We start from the raw sequence: 17,874 nt of genomic DNA, 5'->3' as shown, positions 1-17,874 counted from the left end.
ATTTAGTGTTTTAATATTCTTTGGGTAAATACCTAGTAGTGGAATTATTGGATCGTGTGGTAATTCTATTTTTAATTTTTTGAGGAACCTCCGTACTGTTTTCCACAGTAGCTGCACCAGTTTGCATCCCCACCAACAGTTGCCTGAGAGTTCCTCCTTCTCCACATCTTGATCAACACTTCTTGTTTCTTATGTTTTTGATTTTAGCCATTCTGACAGGTGTGAGGTGATATCTCATTGTGGTTTTGATTTGCATTTCCCTGATGATTAGGTGTTTCGTTCTTAATGACTTTGCAACCCTATATAAGTGGGAGCAGAGAGAAGAAACAAGAATGACCTATCAAAAAGGTGGGGAAGGGCCAGGAAAAGCTAAGTGTGTGAAAAGTTTTAATAAAGGGGTGGTTTTAATGCGGTAGTTCTCAAAGTGTTGTCCCCAGACAACAGCATCAGCATCACCTGGGAACTTGTTAGAAATACAAATTCTTGTGTCCCATCTCAGACCTGCTGAATCAGAAACTGTGGGGATGAAGTTCAGTAACCATTTTCAAAAGCTTTCAAAGAGATTTTGATGTGGGCTGAAGTTTGAATAAGCACTGATACACTATAGTATTGAATAGTTCAGTATAGTATTGAATAGTTCAGGAAGTATGAGGACTCAGAAAAAGCTAAGTTTGGGCAGTCATTGTTAACTCGAGAAAATTTGTAGTATTAAATTGCCACCAGTACTGTTCACACTATTCATTTTTTATGAATATAGAATGCATTTTATGCAATATATAGATAATAATGCATTTTAATCAGATTATGATCATAGGGCATATACTTTTAAATCACATGAGTTGAGGTAATCAAAATAAAACACATTCATTTTAACTGTACAGTTAATGAACTTTTATGAAAATATACCCTCTAACCACCACCCTGATCAAGATACAGAACACTTCCAAATCCCCAAAATATTCTCCCAGACTCCTTTGCAGTATGTCGTAACCCTCTGTGTGCCTCAGGCAGTCATCATTCTGATTTGTATCACTATAAATTACTTTTGATTGTTCTAGAACTTCAAAAATGGAATAATACAGTATTCTTTTGTGTCTGGAATCTTTTGCTAGACATAATATTTTTGAGATCAGTCCGCTTTGTTGCATGCATCAATAGTTTGTTCTCTTTGCTGCTGAGTAGTATTCCATTGTGTGACTATGCTGGTTTGTTTATCCCTTCACCTTTTGATGAACCTTTGGGTTCTTATTTTTTGCTATTGTGAATAAAGCTTCTAGGAACATTCTGTGAGTCTTTTGTGGACGTGTTTGCATTTCTTTTGGTAAATCTGTAGGAACTGAATTGTTAGGTCATATACTAAGGGCATGTGTAACTTTACAAGAAATTACCAAACTCGTTTTCCAAAGCAGTGACAACATTTTATACTTCACAGCAGTGTAGAAGAGTCTAGTTTTTCCACAGCCTCACCTACAACACTTGGTATTGGTAGTCCTTTGATTTTCACCATTCCAGTGAGTATGAATTGGTATTTTATTGTAGATTTACATTTCCCAGATGACTGAAGATGTTGAGCTTCTTTTCATGTGCTTATGGGCCATTTGTGTATCTTCTTTTATAGTGTTTAAATCATTAGCCCATTTTCATTTTTTATTTTTTAAAATATTTTATTTACTTGACAGAGAGAGAGCACAAGTAGGCAGAGAGGCAGGCACAGGGAGAAGAAAAAGCAGGCTCTCCACCAAGCAGAGAGCCCGACGCGGGGCTTGATCCCAGGACTCAGGGATCATGACCTGAGCCGAAGGCAGACGCTTGACCAACTGAGCCACCCAGGCGCCCCTAGCCCATTTTTAAAATTGGATTGCTTTATTATTGAGTTCTCTTTATATTTTTTCAGTGTAATTCCTTTGTTTTGTATACACACACATATATCCCAGTGTGGCTTGCTTTTTCACTTTCTTAATTATTTTGAGGAGCAGGAGTTTTAAATTTTAATGAATCGAATTTATCATCAGTTTACTTTTTCTTTTATTGAATCTTGCCTTTATGGAATTCTTTGTTTGCTCTGGGGCAGTGAAGATTTTCTCCTAGAAATTTTATAGATTTAGGTCTGTGATCCATTTTGAATTAATTTTTGTGTGTGCTGTGGATGTATCATTTAAGGTTAATTTTTTCCAGTTTTTAAATTTTTATCTCCAGTTATTCCAGCAATACCATTGAAAACATTTTTTCCCTATTACATTGCCTTAACACTTTTGTTAAATATCATTTGACTATGCACACAGACACATTCATATGCATGTACTTACATACATGAGTAGATGAGTCCGTTTCTGTACTCTGTTCTGTTCCATTGATCTATATATCTATTCTATACCAATACTATACTGTTTTGATTATCACCACACTAAAGTAGATTTTGAAATCTGGTAGTGTAAGTCCTCCCAAATTTATTCTTTTTGAACATTGTTTTGGTTATTCTAGGTTCTTCCATTTCCAGATAAATTTTAAAGCCAACCTGTCAGTTTCTACCAAAAACAGCCTGCTAGGGTTTTGATTGGAATTGTATTCTAACTATAGATCAGTTTGGGAAGAATTATATTGATCTTTTTAAAGTTAGCTTTTGTTTTCTGTTTTTTGTTTTCTGCTTTTCATTATTTTCTTCTACTTAATTTTGGTTTAATATACTCTTTAACAGCCTAAGATAGATGCTTAGATTAACGCCTTTAGACCTTTTCTATTTTCATACAAGCATTTAAAGCTTAAAGAGCTCTCTGAGCGCTGCCTTGATAGCATCCTACACATAATTTCCATTTTCATTCAATTTAAAATATTTTCCCATTTCCTTTGTGATTTCTTCTTTTGCCCCATGATTATTAAGAAACGTATTATTTCATTTCCAAATAGGTGAGGAATTTTCCAGCTCTCTTTCTGTATTGATTGGTAGTTCTGTGATTTTAATTCTTTTAAATTTCTGGAGATTTATTTTGTGGTTCACATATGGTCTATCTTGCTGAATGGATGTGTACTTGAAAAATATGTGTATTCTTCTGTTGGGTAAAATGTTTTAGAAATGCTAATTAGATGTTTGGTTAATAGTATTGGTCTAATTTTACTAGTTTTCTGCCTACTTTTCTGACTAGTTTTCTGTCAGTTATTGAGAGAGGAGTTTTGAAATCTTCAAATAATTGTAGATTTATCTATTTTTCTTTTCTCTGTCTGTTTTTATTTTATCTCCTCTGTTGGTTTATTAGGTATCCTCCCCCTTTTTGGTTGCTCTGGGGTTTACAATATGCATTTTTATATTATACCACTTTAACTATAATATAAAATCTTAAGCAATATAATTCCATCTCCCTCTCCTTTTGTTTGTACTATTATTGTCAAACATTTCTGTATTTGTTTTCTTTTTTTATTTTGTTGATTTGTTTGTTTTTAGAGGGAGGGAGGAAGGGACAGAGAGAGAGAGGGAGAGAGAGAGAATCTTAAGCAGGCTTCACGCCCAGTGCAGAGTCCGACACCGGCCTCAGTCTCACAACCCTGAGATCATGACCTGAGCCGAAGTCAAGAGTCAGACACTTAACCTACTGAGCCACCCAGGTGCCCCCTTTTTTATTTTGTTTTAAAGTCATTTATTTATTTTTTTTTTTAGTAATTTCTATTTACCCAGCATGGGGCTTCAACTCATGACCCAGATATCAAGAGTTGCATGCTCTTCCAAGTGGGCCAGCTGGGCACTCCCTCCTTTTTTTTTTCCTTTGTTTTAAACCCTAGACTACGTGTTATTTTTGTTTAAAAGTTAACTTTTAAAGAAATTTAAAACCAAGGAGAAAAAAATTATATTTACTTACATATTTCTCATTTCTGGCATTCCTTATCTCTTTGTGTAGTTCTAGGTTTCTGTGTGGTATCTTTTTTTTCCAGCCTCAAGAACTTCCTTTTTTTTTTTAATATTCCTTATGGTATTGATCTGCTGGCATCAGGTTTCCTCAGCTTCCGTGTTTCTGAAAATGTCCTTATTTCACCTTCAGTTTTAAAGGATATTTTTGCTGGATATATAATTATAGGTTTGATAGGGCTTCTGCTCCTCCCTTGCCCCCTCCCAATATTTTGAAGATATTATTTCATTATCTTCTGGCTTACATTTTTTCTGAGAATTTGGGCTTTAGATAAGAAAAAGATAAGAATTTCTTATCTTTATTCCTCCTTATATAATGTATCTTTTTTCTCTGCCTGCTCTGAAAATTTTCTCTTTATCATTGAATTTCAACCATTTGATTACAGTGCCTTTGTATGGTTTTCTTTTGTGTTTAAATGCTCAAGGTTTGTTGAGCTTCTTACATCTGTGCGTTTATAACTTTCATCAAATTTGAAAGGTTATTCTGTCATTTCACATATTTTTTATGTAATTGATATGAGCCAGATTTGATATGAACTCTTAATTTCTTGGGATCTGTTGCCCAGTCAACTGGTAATTTGATTTTGTTAATATGATATAGAGTTATAAAGGTTACTAAACATTTAGCATCCAAGGAGGGTATATATTTTTTTCTTGTTAGCAAAGAACTTAAGAACTGGATTTTGGGTAATGTTGGAATAACAGGTCAGGCCATATCTTTGCTTTTCACATTTTAGAGGAACAGGATGGGAGAGTATAATAAAATTTGTTTGATCTTGCTCTATGTTATATCTGACGTAGAGAAGATTTGTCCATGAAGATGTCCGTTTCCCTTTTTTTTCAATCATATATTCAGGAACTTGTTCTGAGTAACTTGGGTCCTTAAAGCCATAGGGAGTATTCCTCGCAGTGATGACTTAGAGTCACTCTCAGGAACATTCTGTTGCCACTGAAGTCTGTGTGCATTTATTTCTCCTGTATAATTCATGCAAGAAAATACAGTAAACCTGTGTTATCTGGAAGTTGTCTTATTAATCAGCATTTTCTAAAATTGGGATTTTTGGTTTGCACTGTGATGAGGAAGAGAGTGGAAAGAACAGCTAGAGAGACCTCTTGGGACAGAACCTGTACTAGCGGTAAAACCAGGAACGTTTCCTGGAGAAGAGTTTTTTAGGTTTAAGGGAAAAGATCTGGTGGGTCTTACCTTGTTAAAAAGGCAAACTCAGAATAAATCATAAGCAATAAAATATTCATAATTTAGCTTTCAATATGTGATTGTTGAAAATTGAAGTCTGTCATGAATCATGGAATAATGAATAGAAGGTTAGGATCTGGAATTCTGATATACCTGGATTTGAATCCCAGTCCTAGCACATACTTACTATCTTTGTGATCTTGGGCAAGTTTCCTACAATCTCTGAGCCTCATTTATAAATTGGAAAAATAGGGGCGCCTGGGTGGCTCAGTCAGTTAAGTATCTGACTCTTGATTTGGGCTCAGGTCATGATCCCAGGGTCATGAGATCCACCCCTGCCTTGGGCTCTGTGCTGGGCGTGGAGCCTGCTTAAGATTCTCTCTCCCTCTGCCCATCCCCTCCTATTCCCCGCCCCTCCACGCCATGCTCACACTCTTAAGAGAAAAAAAAGGGGGGGAAGGAAAAATAGTAGTTATATAGTAGTTATCACAGATTGCTATGAAAATTAAATTGAGAATGGTTTATGTGAGTCACTTGTCATTTTCTGGGTCCCCAATAATTAATAGTTTATTTTTCTTCTCCATATATTCACTTTAAATTTTATTCTTTCACTCAAGGACTTTTTTTCCTTTTAAAGGTGCAGTATTTAAACAAGCCCCTTATGGCATTCATGAGACTGTTTTCATCCTTTTGCTTTTCTTCCTTGAGTTTTTCCCATGTTTATCCCATTCCATCCCATAAAAAACATTTTATGTATCCCATCTTAAAAACTCTTTTGACCCTCATAGCTCCCTCCAGCTACTGCCTCTCTTTCCTTGATAAAGATGCCTAAACTCGGTTTTAGTTTCAGTTCCTTTCCTATTTTCTGTTGAAGTCAAACCATAGGCTTACGCCTCCACTTCTCCACCAAAATTGTTCTTAACAAGATCCTCAGTGGCTTCCACATTACTAAGTCGAACAGTCAGTTCTCAGGCCTCATTTTACTTGATGCATCAGCGGCACTTACTGATTCTGTCCCCTTCTTGAAGCTCTTTCTTCATTTGGCTTCTAGGACACCACATTCAACAAATTTTCCTTCTGGGGCACCTGGCTGACTCAGTCTGTAGAGCATGCGACTCTTGATCTCAGCATTGTAAGTTTGAGTCTCACTTTGGGTATAGAGATTACTTAAAATCTTAAACAAACATACAAACAAATTTTCCTCCTAACTCTCTGGCTGTTAGTTCTCAGTCTATTTACTGTTCTGTTCCCTTCTCAGCTTTGGCCTCTCAGGCATACCTCAGAGATACTGTGGGTTCAGTTCCAGACCACCACAATAAAGTGAATATTGCAATAAAGCAAGTCAAATGAATTTTTTGGTTTCCCAGTGCATATAAAAGTTACACATACACTATGCTATAGTTTATTAAGTGTGCAATAGCATTATGTCTAAAAAACCAGTGTGTACACCTTAATTAAAAAACACTTTGTCGCTGAAAAATACTAACCATCATCTGAGCTTTCAGTGAGTAGTAATTGTTTTGCTAGTAGAGTATCCTCCCTTGATGTTGATGGCTGCTGCAGGGTGGTGGTTGCTGAAGGTTGGGGTTGGCAATTTTTAAAAAATGAGGCAGTGAAGTTTACCACCTCAACTGACTCTTCCTTTCCAAATGATTTCTCTGTGGCATGCGATGCTGTTTGATGGCATTTTATCTACAGTAGAACTTCTTCCAAAATTGGGAGTCCGTCCTCTCAAACTCTGCCGTTGCTTTATCAGCTAAGTGTATGTAATATTCTAAATCATTTGTTGTCATTTCAGCAGTCTTCGCAGCATCTTCACCAGTAGGGTCCATCTCATGAAACTACTGTCTTTGCTCATCTGTCTGTAAGAACCAACTCCACATCTGTTCAAGCTTTATCAGTGCATTATAGCGATTCACTCACATCTTCAGGCTCCACTTCTAATTCTCGTTCTGTTTCCACCACATCTACAGTTACTTCCTCCACTGAAGTCTTGAGCTCCTCAAAGTCATCCATGAGGGTTGGAATCAGCTTCTTCCAAATTGCTGTTAATGTTGATATTTTGACCTCTTCAGATGAATCTCAACTTCCTTAATGGCATCTAGGACTGGGAGTCCTTTCCAGAAGGTTTTCAGTTGACTTTGTCCAGATAGTGATTCCCATCAGAGGAATCGCTATCAATGGCAGCTATAGCCTTATTATGAAATATATTTTTTATTTTTTTTTTTAAGATTTTATTTCTTTGACAGAGAGTGTGAGAGAGCACAAGCAGGGGGAGCGGCAGAGGGAGAGGGAGAAGCAGGCTCCCCGAGGAGCAGGGAGCCCGATGTGGGGCTTGATCCCAGGACCCTGGGATCATGACCTGAGTAAAGGCAGACACTTAACTGACTGAGCCACCCAGGTGCCTCTGAAATGTATTTTTTAATCGAAATTACTCTTTGATCCATGGGCCACAGAAAAGATGTTGTGTCAACAGGCATGAAAACAACATTAATCTTGTCCATCTCCATCAGAGTTCTTGGGTCACCAGGTGTTTTATCAACGAGCAGTAATATTTTGAGAGGAATCTTTCTTTCTGAGGAGTAGGTCTCAACAGTGGGTTTAAAATATCAGTAAAAACCATGTTGTAAACAGATGTGCTGTATCCAGGCTTTGGTGTTCCATTCATAGAGCGTACAGGCAGAGTAGATTTAGCGTAGTTCTTAAGGGCCCTAGGGTTTTTGGAATGGGAAGTGAGCATTGGCTTCAACTTAAAGTTACAAGTTGCATTGTCCCTTTATAAGAGAGTCAGCCTGTACTTTGAAGATTTGAAGCCAGGCATTAACTTCTCCTCTCTAGCTATGAAAGTCCTAGATGGCATTTTCTTCCAATATAAGGCTGTTTTGTCTACATGGAAAGTCTGTTGTTTAGCCGCCTTCATGAATTATCTTAGCTAGATCTTCTGGATAAGTTAGTGCAGCTTCTATATCAGCATCTGCTGCTTCACCTTGTACTTCTATTTTATGGAGATGGCTTCTTTTCTTAAACCTCATGAACCAGCCTCTGCTACCTTTCAGATTTTCTTCCTCAGCTTCCTCATCTCTCTCAGCCTGCATAGAATTGAAGAGAGTTAAGGCCTTGCTCCGGATTAAGTTTTGGCTTGGGGAAGTTTGTGGCTGGCCTGATATATTTAGACCGCTCAGACTTTCTCCACATCAGCAGTAAGGCTCTTTTGCTTTATCATTTGTGTGTTCACTGGAGCAGCACTTTTCATTTCCTTCAAAGAACTTTTTTCTTTGAGTGTACAGGTTGGCTGTTTTGTGCAAGAGGCCTTGCTTTTTGGCCTATCTGGGCTTTCATTCTGCCTTCCTGACTAAGCTTAATCATTTCTAGCCTTTGATTTAAAGTAAGAGACATGCTACTCTTTTCACTTGAACACTTAGAGGCCATTGTAGAGTTATTAACTGGCCTAATTTCAGTACTGCGTCTCAGGGAATAGGGAGACCCAAGGAGAGGGAGAGAGATGGGGGAGTGGCCAGTTGGTGGAGCAGTCAGAACATACACATTTGTTGATTAAGTTTGCTGTCTCATATGGGAATGGTTTGTGGTGCCACCAGAACAATTGCAATAACATCCAAGATAACTGATCACAGAACATCATAACAAGTATAATAATAATATTATGACAAAGTTTGAAATATTGTGAGAATTAACCAAAATGTGACACAGAGACATGAAGTGAGCAAATGCTGTTGGAGAAATGGTGACAATAGACTTGCTGGACACAGGGTTGCCACAGACCTTCTATTGTAAAAAACGCAGTATCTGTGAAGCACAATAAAAACAAGGTATGCCTTGGGTGCCTGGGTGGCTCAGTCATTAAGCGTCTGCCTTCGGCTCAGGTCATGATCCCAGAGTCCTGGGATCGAGTCCCACATCGGACTCTCTGCTCAGCGGGAAGCCTGCTTCTCCCTCTCCCACTCCCCCTGCTTGTGTTCCATCTCTCGCTGTCTCTCTCTCTCTCTCTGTTGAAAAATAAATAAAATCTTAAAAAAAAAACAAAAACAAGGTATGCGTGTATGCTGATGACTCCCAAATGAATATCTGTAGTCCAAACCTTTCCTTGAAACCCCAGACTCTAACTACCTATCAGTTCATTACCTTGGATATATAATAATCGTCTCAAAATTACCATCGTTATCAAAAACAATAGCAAGAGCTTATATAATACTATGTGCCAAGCACTGTTGTCCCAAAATGGACTCTTCTCCATATACCTACTTGTATCATCTTCCTTTTATTAGTAAATGGCAAATCCACTGTTCTAGCTGGCCAGGAATCATTTTTTATTTTCCCTCTCTCTCTCTCTATCTTTTTTTTTCCTTCATGCAACAAATGTTGTTGGTTAGAGTCTGATGACAGCCATCTTTACTGCTGCCTACTGGACCAAGCCAGTTAATTCTCAATAGAGCAGCTAAGTTGAACCTGTTAAAATCTAGATTAGATCATGTCACCTCTCTGCTCAAAATCTCCAAAGGTTTCCCATGTTTCAGACCATCTAGGTCAAGTTGGATAACTCAGTCAGCCAGTGGGTCAACCTGACCGGAATGGTCCAAGACAACCTCACTCAAATGTCTGGACCCTCAACTGAGATGACTGTGATAGGTGGGAAAACTGGGTCTCCTTTTCCCAAGTGGTCTGGTGTCCTTGGCTTCATAACATGATGATGGTGTTAGCAAAAGGGCAGGCTCAAATGCACAAGTGCTTATCAAGCCTGTTTCTGTCACATTTGGTGAAGTCCGATTGGCCAAAATAAGTCACATGGCCAGCCTAGGGGTCAGTATGTGAAGGGAATTAATAAGGGTGCAGATGCCAGGTGGTGTGTGATTCACTGGGGGCCATTAATATAACAATCTTCCGTATGCCCTCCGTGATCTGTATCCAGTTAAATTACTTGATTTTAATATACCACCCCTTTCTTCAGTCAGATAGGAAAATAATAAAGAAGGAACATGACTAGGTAAAACTGACCTCTGGAAGTGTGAGCTAAATAACGTTATTTTGGTAGAAAAATCAGATTTGACTTTTGTATATCTTTTATTTTTTAATTTCAGAGACCACCTAGAAGTAGAGAGTACTATATGTACTATAATAATTTATAGATTCTTTTTTTTTTTTTTAATTTTATTTATTTGTCAGAGAGAGGGAGAGAGCACAAGCAGGGGGAAGTGGCAGGCAGAGGGGGGAGAAGCAGGGTCGCTGCTGAGCAGGGAGCCTGATGTGGGACTGGATCCCAGGACCCCGGGATCATGACCCGAGCCAAAGGCAGACTGTCAGCGACTGAGCCACCCAGGCTCCCGTTTGCTCTTTTTTTAAAATCTAATTTTTGTTCCATGTCATCTATCAAAGCATATAGTCACATACTTGTTTTCTTCAAATCTCCTCTGTACTTTGTCTTGTCTTGTTGCCCTTACATCATTTTTTTTCTCTTATTGCCATTTCCAATGCATCTGGTCTGTTATTATATTAATATTTATTTTAATTCTAGTGTCTACTCATATTTTGGCTTTCATTTTTTGGTCTTTGGAATTCTATTAACCTTCTCTTACTGTTATAAGTACGTGCAAGCATTTACTTTATTATGTCTTCAAAGGTAGTCTTACCTGATCATTTATATATTCAGATGCTAATTTTATTAAAAATTGCTTTTCTTTTGGGCACCTGGGTGTCATAGTCCATTGAGTGTCCTCCTCTCAGTTTCAGCTCAGATTGTGATCTCAGTGTTGTGAGATGAAGTCCTGCGCCGGGCTCTACGCTCAGTGCTGAGTCTGCTTGAGGTTCTGTCTCCCTCTTCCTCTCCCCCTCCCACTCATGCTCTTTCTCTCAAATAAATAAATTTTTTTAAAAAATTGCTTTCCTTTATTTTTCCCTTTTTTTAACCTAAAAGGCATTTAGTTTTCATTTTTACTGTGTTAAATAAATAGTATAATATTATCTTGTATTTTATTTCCAGAAGGTACAGAGTTGTTACATAGAATGCATTTTTTTTTTCTCCAAAGGCACTGGGTTCAGTAGAGTCGAAAACCATTGTTTTGGCATACCTCATCTAATGTAAAAATTGAGATGGGGGGGAAATAGCCTTCCAATTGTTGGTTTAATCTAAATTTCTTTTCTTTTTTTAATTTAAATTCACTTAGCCTTAATCTAAATTTCTTGTTTAACTCACTTGGGTTATTGTATTTATCCATATTCTGTTGAGGTTTCAAATTTTATATTTCTTTTTCTTTTTTAAGATTTTATTTATTTATTTGAGAGAGAGCACACATATGCACGAGCAAGGGGAGGGGCAGAGGGACAAGCAAACTCCCTGCTGAGCACAGAGCCTGATTCTGGGCTTGATCCCAGGACACTGAGATCATGACCTGAGCCGAAATCAAAAGTCAGATGCTTAACCAACTGAGCCACCCAGGCGCCCCTCAGATTTTGTCTTTCTATAGAAATCTGTAGTGTATTGTAAGTACTATACAGATCCCAATGTGCAGAAAACAATCTGAATTTCGGATAGCCAAGTAAATGATCATGGACTTCTCTAAACTGACTGTATGAAATGGTAGATTTTCTGAACTTAGAAGGAAGTATGTTATTCCTGGTTATCAGATAAAAAAAACCTTTGAAATTGTTTTCCTGGAAGACTTTGGAGGCTATTCTCAGTTTTGAGAAACTGAATTTTTAGTGTCTTGGCCTTTTGAGAGACTGTGTAGTCCAAATTAACAGAAATTTACTTGATACACTTTAGTCTGGCAGGCATAAACTAGTTAGACACCGGATATACAAAGTTGCACAGGACAGTCTCTAGTGGAGGAAATAACTTCATCATAGTGCTGAGTGCTGAGATGGCGTTAGATGCACTGGGAGTGCTTGGCCAAGCCAAAGCCCTCATGTAGAAATTCCTGAGTTTTAAATGAGAGAAGGGGTTAACCAGACAAGGAGGGAAGAAGGAGGGCATTCCAGGTTGAGTGCAAGAACATGAATAAAGATAGTGAGGAACAAAATAGCTAAGAACTAAAAGTAATTTAGTTTTATTAGGTCATGAAGTATAAAGTGGGGAGCTGTGGGATTTCACATGCAATGCTAAGGAGCTTGGGTTTTATCATGTGGTATTTTCTCAGTCTTCCACTAACGTACAGCTAAGGTCACTGGAGATTGAATACATGCTTTCGAAGTAAGGGAACAAAGTCCACATGGACCTCCTGCATGTTTGAAATTTCTCTTAAGACTGGTGTTTTATTGTTAAATATTATAACTTTGTCTTTTATTCTAGAATTGATTAGTGTGAGTTCTTAGCTTCAGTTTCCTAATTTATAGAAAGAGAATAATAATAGCACTTACATCTTAGGATTGTTCGGAGGACTAATAACTATAATGATAACAATGACAAAATAGCTAATATTTTTTGAGGGCTTACTGAGGAACAGTCCTAAGTGCTTTATTTCTATTACCTCATTTAATCCTCAAAACATCTCAATGAGGTAGGTACATTTATTTATCTCCTTCTTACTTCTAACAAAACTGGGGCATAGAGAAGTGATTTTCCTAAGGTTACCCAGCTAGTTGTTGGCAGAACTTGGTTTGAATGCAGTCTGAATACATGACGCTTAACTATTACATTATACTCCCATGCTTTGAGATCATGCATATAGAACATTTAGCACATACTCTACCACATAGTAATTGTAATTGTAAGCAATTAGCAGCAGCCAATAATATTAACTTAACTTTGTTCAAATCTTTGAGTTAAATTGATGTCCCTAAGAAATTTTGCTGTTTTTCTGTGGCTAGACTTACTCCCAGCATGCCATTAAATGCAGACAGTGTGACACATACACCCATGCTTTTAACCACTACCCTTAATTGCCTCCTCCTTCCTTGTGGATCTGTGTCCACATTAGATTTTAAATCCATGGCAGGGAGCATATTTGTTTTGTTCATCATTGTATACCCAGTCCTTCACACAGTATCTCACACAAAGACTTTACTAAATCATTCAGTGAGTGAATAAAGATTTAAAAACCTGACATTTTTAGCTGATCTTAGAATTTAAACATCATTCATACCACCTCTAATTGTGGTTTAACTGCTTTACATGTTTTTCTGTTGATAACAGTCTAGTTTGGACCAACCATCTGCTCCTGTGTTCTACAGGGCACTCTCACCTTGGAACTACAAGAACCCTGCTGGGTAACTGGTATTTGTTTGCCTTATAGAGATCAGTCAGCTTTCAGAGAGAGAGGGTAATTAGATAATATTATGATCTAAAACTAGAATGTTAGAAATATACAAAACAGCATTTTAAAATGTGTATTCTAAGAAACTTAATACAGAAAGAAAAAAGTATTTTTCATTTGCCTTTGACATTAAATCATTTCAAATAAAGAGAAAATAATTTAATTTTTTTCGAAGGAGTTCTCTGTTACTGTGGGTTAACTCATATTTTCCTCCTCTCCTCTGTCTAGAATGTCTTAAACCATTCTACCTTATGAGAAATTGGATGTTCTTGCAGATAGTCATTGTGGGAGAAAACGTTTCATTTAAGTCCCAGATGAGGACCGGAAACTTGAAATCAGAGGAGCATCTGAAATCAAGTAATATTAGGTAGGATAAAAATTACAAGGGATTTCTACATGTTTGTATTCCTTTTAGAGATGTATGTTAAAGTATGCATATTCTATGAGCACTAATGGAAGAGTTAGAGACTTTGTGAAGCATTTGCTATTGGCCAGGATGGGAGATGGGAATGCTAAGATGTTTTTTTACTTATGTGGCTTCATGAGAACTTTGGCATATGTTTACTTTGTCATGAGCATTTATATCTTGTAGTTGAAGGAAATTTTTAAAATATTTACTGACATAAATCTAAGACATTTTTATGTTTATATAATATGAGGTCTCTGAATATTCATGATAAGCGTAGGGACATGTGATCCATTTTATAGATTGTCCTTTAATATGAAAATTCCTGTGTTTTGGGTTACATATATAACAGTTCATTTGCGTGCAGGGAGCATCAGCTCTTACTTAGTTCTCTCTGTGTGCATGGATACAGTCCAGCCTCCCAGATGCCTATAGAAATAGGTATATGATTGCATGCTAGGGAAGCCCTCTCTAACCACATGGTGAGTTAGAAACTGTTGTCACAGCAGTTTGTAATAACAGTTATAATGACAGAATGTGTGAGGGCATCTGATCTCAGAGATGTGGCTTTTAAATTAGAAGTGATAGTTGCCCCTAGAAGTTGATACCATGACAATGACACCTATAGCCAGGCCATTTCAGAAGACTTGTTTTACTGTACAATGCTTAAGAACTCTGGAACCAGACTGACTATAGGTGGAACCTAAGCTCTGCCACCTCCTAGTTGTATGACTTTGGGCAAATTATTTAGCAACTCTGTGCCCCTATTTCCTTGCAGCAAAATGGGGATAAACTTACTACTTACCTGATAGATTTGTTGTGTGAATTAAAGATTTAATAAAATATGAAAGCATGTAAACATGACCTAGCAAATACTAACTGATCAAACTCTATTTTCATTAGGCTCTTAGTTAATTCTTAACAGAGGAGTTTAGAGTCTATAATTAATTATCATAACGTGTCTGTATTTTATAATTTGCTTGATCTGTTATCAGGTCCAGTATTTAAAATGTGTTTAAGTTATGTAATCAAAACTACTGTTTGGAGAAAAGCAAAAAAGAAACTATTTTGCAAAACTTTGACGTATCTACCTCTGGTTTCATTTTCTGTACATACTAAGAACTTGGTCATCATGACGTGTAAACAGTTTCTCTTTCTATTGTCCTTTAGCATTATATGGTAGTAGATGACAGGATTTTTGACCCCCATCTTGGAATGTTGTCTTCTTCAACCCCGTGTTCTGCTTCAGAAAGGATCCTGTGTCAGGAACCAGATTAGCAAAAGTAGTTTGGTGGTCACTAAAGTGTTGGTTTTATAACCAGATTACAGCCCTCCCCCTCTTGGAGTTTTCACTTAGGTTCTTTTATGTAACTTACTGGTTGTCTTGTTTATTTCTCATAGCAACTCTGAAAGGGAGTTTGTTTCCCTGTTTTACAGATGAGGAAATTGAAGTTTTTTGGAAAGAAGCGCCAGCATACTGCTACTAATATATAGGAAACCCACATTCAGACCTTTTGTATTCTGTATCACTTTTCATTGCAGAAAATTGCCTCTTGTATGATGTACATTTTACCATTCATTAATTCAACAAAATTTTAGTGAACAGCTACCATATACCAGGCATTATTTTAGGTGTTAGGGATACAACCCTGAACACTATCTTCTCCCTCATTCCCATGGGCTCTTCTCTTTCTCTAGTTGAACTGTAAGCATATATCTTTATCCTTGTACTCAGCCATAACGTATTGAAATCATCTGTATGTCTTTGTATCTTCCACTTTATCTTGAGTTCCTTAAAAGTAAGTAGGACCTGCCGTCATTGAGGCTAGCTATATTTTCATATTAATTTTTCCATTGTGTCTAATCTATACAGCTTGCATAACTTTTTCTCAGTTATTTTCTTTGCCTTTGGTAAGGCTCCCTTTCCTATTCATTTTGTAATTATCTCTGATATTCACCATTCTCTTCAGTTTATCTACCTCCTACGTTCATGATCTGATCTCCTACTTTATCTCTGAAGGTAATGCAGTGAGTGTAGCTTTGAATTCTCTTGATATCTCTTCACCCCACACTACTCCCAGATTCTTCTAGCACATTTCCATCTAACCTTACCTCCCCCCAATTTCATCCTGCCTCTTTTTCAAAGGCAGTCTTGCCTCCTGTCTTATTAATCACATTCTCATTTCCTTCCATATCTTCCAGAACCATGCTCTGTCAGTTTTGTTCTCATTTTCTTAAGTCTTCCATTCTATATTCATTTCTTCATTTTAAACCTGTTTAAGTCTCTACCATTATAAAAAGGAAACTTCTCTTTATCATGGCCCTCTTCCCTTTTTCCTCACTGCCTAGCATTTTTAATTGGCCTAAGGTTTTCCCTTTGTTTTCTTTTCTTTCTTCTTCTTCTTCTTTTTTTTTTTTTTGAGAGAGGGGGAGAGAGCCCGTGAGAGCAGGACGAGGGGCAGAGGAAGAGAGAGCATCTTAAGCAGGCTCCACACTCAGCGCGGAGCCTGACTTGGGCTCAATCTCATGACCCTGAGATCATGACCTGAGCCAAGATCAAGAGTGGGACCCTTAAACATCTGAGCCATCCAGGTGCCCCTAAACTTCTCTTTCTTATTTGTTCCCTAGTCCCCTGCAATTTGACATTGTCTCTTTTCTGGCAGGGCTATCGTTGACCCTTACTTCATCGAATCCAACCTGCTTTCCAGTCCTTGTAGTTATCTGCCCCTTAAAAATGAATATAGGTCTTTCTCTCTCTGACTTCACTTCACTCAGCATGATATCTCTAGGTCCATCCATGTTTTTGCAAACAGCAAGATCTCATCCCTTTTTATGGCTGCATGATATTCCATTGTGTATACATGCCACATCTTCTTTATCCATTCATCTATGGATGGACACTTGGGTTGCTTCCATATCTTGGCTATTGTAAATAATGATGCAGTAAACATAGGGTACATATATCTTTTTGAATTAGTGTTTTAATTTTCTTTGGGTACATACTCAGTAGGAATTGGATTATGTAGTATTTCTATTTTCAGTTTTTGAGGAACCAAGGAACTGATTTCACTTACATGTGGAATCCAAAAAAACAAAACGAATAAACAAAAAGCAGAATCAGACCTATAAATAGATGGTTGCCAGAAGAAAAGGGGATGGGGGAACAAGCAAAATGGGTGAAGGGGAGAGAGAGATACAGGCTTCCAGTAATGGACTGAGTAAGTCACAGGAATAAAAGGTACAACATAGGGAATCTGGTCAGTGGTATTGCAACAGTGTTATATAGTGACAGATAGTAGGTACACTCGTGGTGAGCATAGCATAACAAATAGAGTTGTTGAATCACTGTGTTGTCCACCTGAAACTAACATTGTGTGTCAACTATACTCAGAAAAAAATGATCATTGAAAGCTAGCTTCTCCCTTCTGCCATCTGGGCAATGACATTTTCTCTTATGGTTTTAACTGTCATCGATGTTCTGGTCATTCCAGGACTATATCCCTAGTCTTGATGGCTCCTCTGCTTGACACTTACTGCTAAGTTCCTGCTTATACACCTGTATTTTCTCATATACCCAGCTATCCAAGCTAACAAACTGGGAATGATTTGGACTGTTTTCTCCGCTTTAGCTTTCCTTCTGCTGATTTTACTTCCAGGTATTTCTTGAATCTAGGTTTTTCTGTCCATCTGTATTGTCACTTCCTCCCTTCCAGTCTTGCCCTTTTAAAATTCATCTTTCATGCATGTTGTTGTAATCTTTTAAAAATGAAATTCTGACAATGCTGTGCTTCTGCTTAAAACTCAGCACTGGTTTCCTGTTACTTAAAAGATAGAATCTGAGCTCTTTAATGTGTCATGCAGGCTCTCACAATCTGCTGTCTGCCTTGGTTCTCAGCTCATCTCCTGTGGCTTTTTACCTAATATTTTATGTTCCAGTCTCCCTCCTTCACTGACTTAGCTTAGCTTTTATTATTGTGCCACTGTTTCTGCCTGGTAGAAGAATTCCTTCTTACCTTTGCTATTTCCAGACCAGGGCTGTCCCTTAGTAAAACTAGGTACACATTTTCAAATAATAGAAACTGTAGAATAAATGTTGTAATATATAGAGCATTGG

General features: G+C 37.5%; 1 protein-coding gene across 6 annotated transcripts in view; it reads left to right on the top strand.

Moving 5' to 3' along the window:
* SMG7 (SMG7 nonsense mediated mRNA decay factor) overlaps window positions 1-17,874 on the top strand; it is an 88,748-nt gene that overhangs the window by 21,235 nt on the left and 49,639 nt on the right. For 5 of the 6 annotated variants that reach the window (XM_078078071.1, XM_036076456.2, XM_036076429.2 and 2 more), the window contains exon 2: window positions 13,583-13,721. The exons of the other annotated variant lie outside the window; for it this stretch is intronic. In XM_078078071.1, the coding sequence (XP_077934197.1) occupies window positions 13,606-13,721 (116 nt within the window). In that variant the 5' untranslated portion in view covers window positions 13,583-13,605. The remainder of the gene's footprint in view (window positions 1-13,582; window positions 13,722-17,874) is intronic. 6 annotated transcript variants of the gene reach the window in all.

This window comes from Halichoerus grypus, chromosome 7 (assembly GCF_964656455.1).
Source record: "Halichoerus grypus chromosome 7, mHalGry1.hap1.1, whole genome shotgun sequence".
Lineage (NCBI taxonomy): Eukaryota > Metazoa > Chordata > Mammalia > Carnivora > Phocidae > Halichoerus > Halichoerus grypus.
This window is presented reverse-complemented; position numbering and strand designations above follow the sequence as displayed.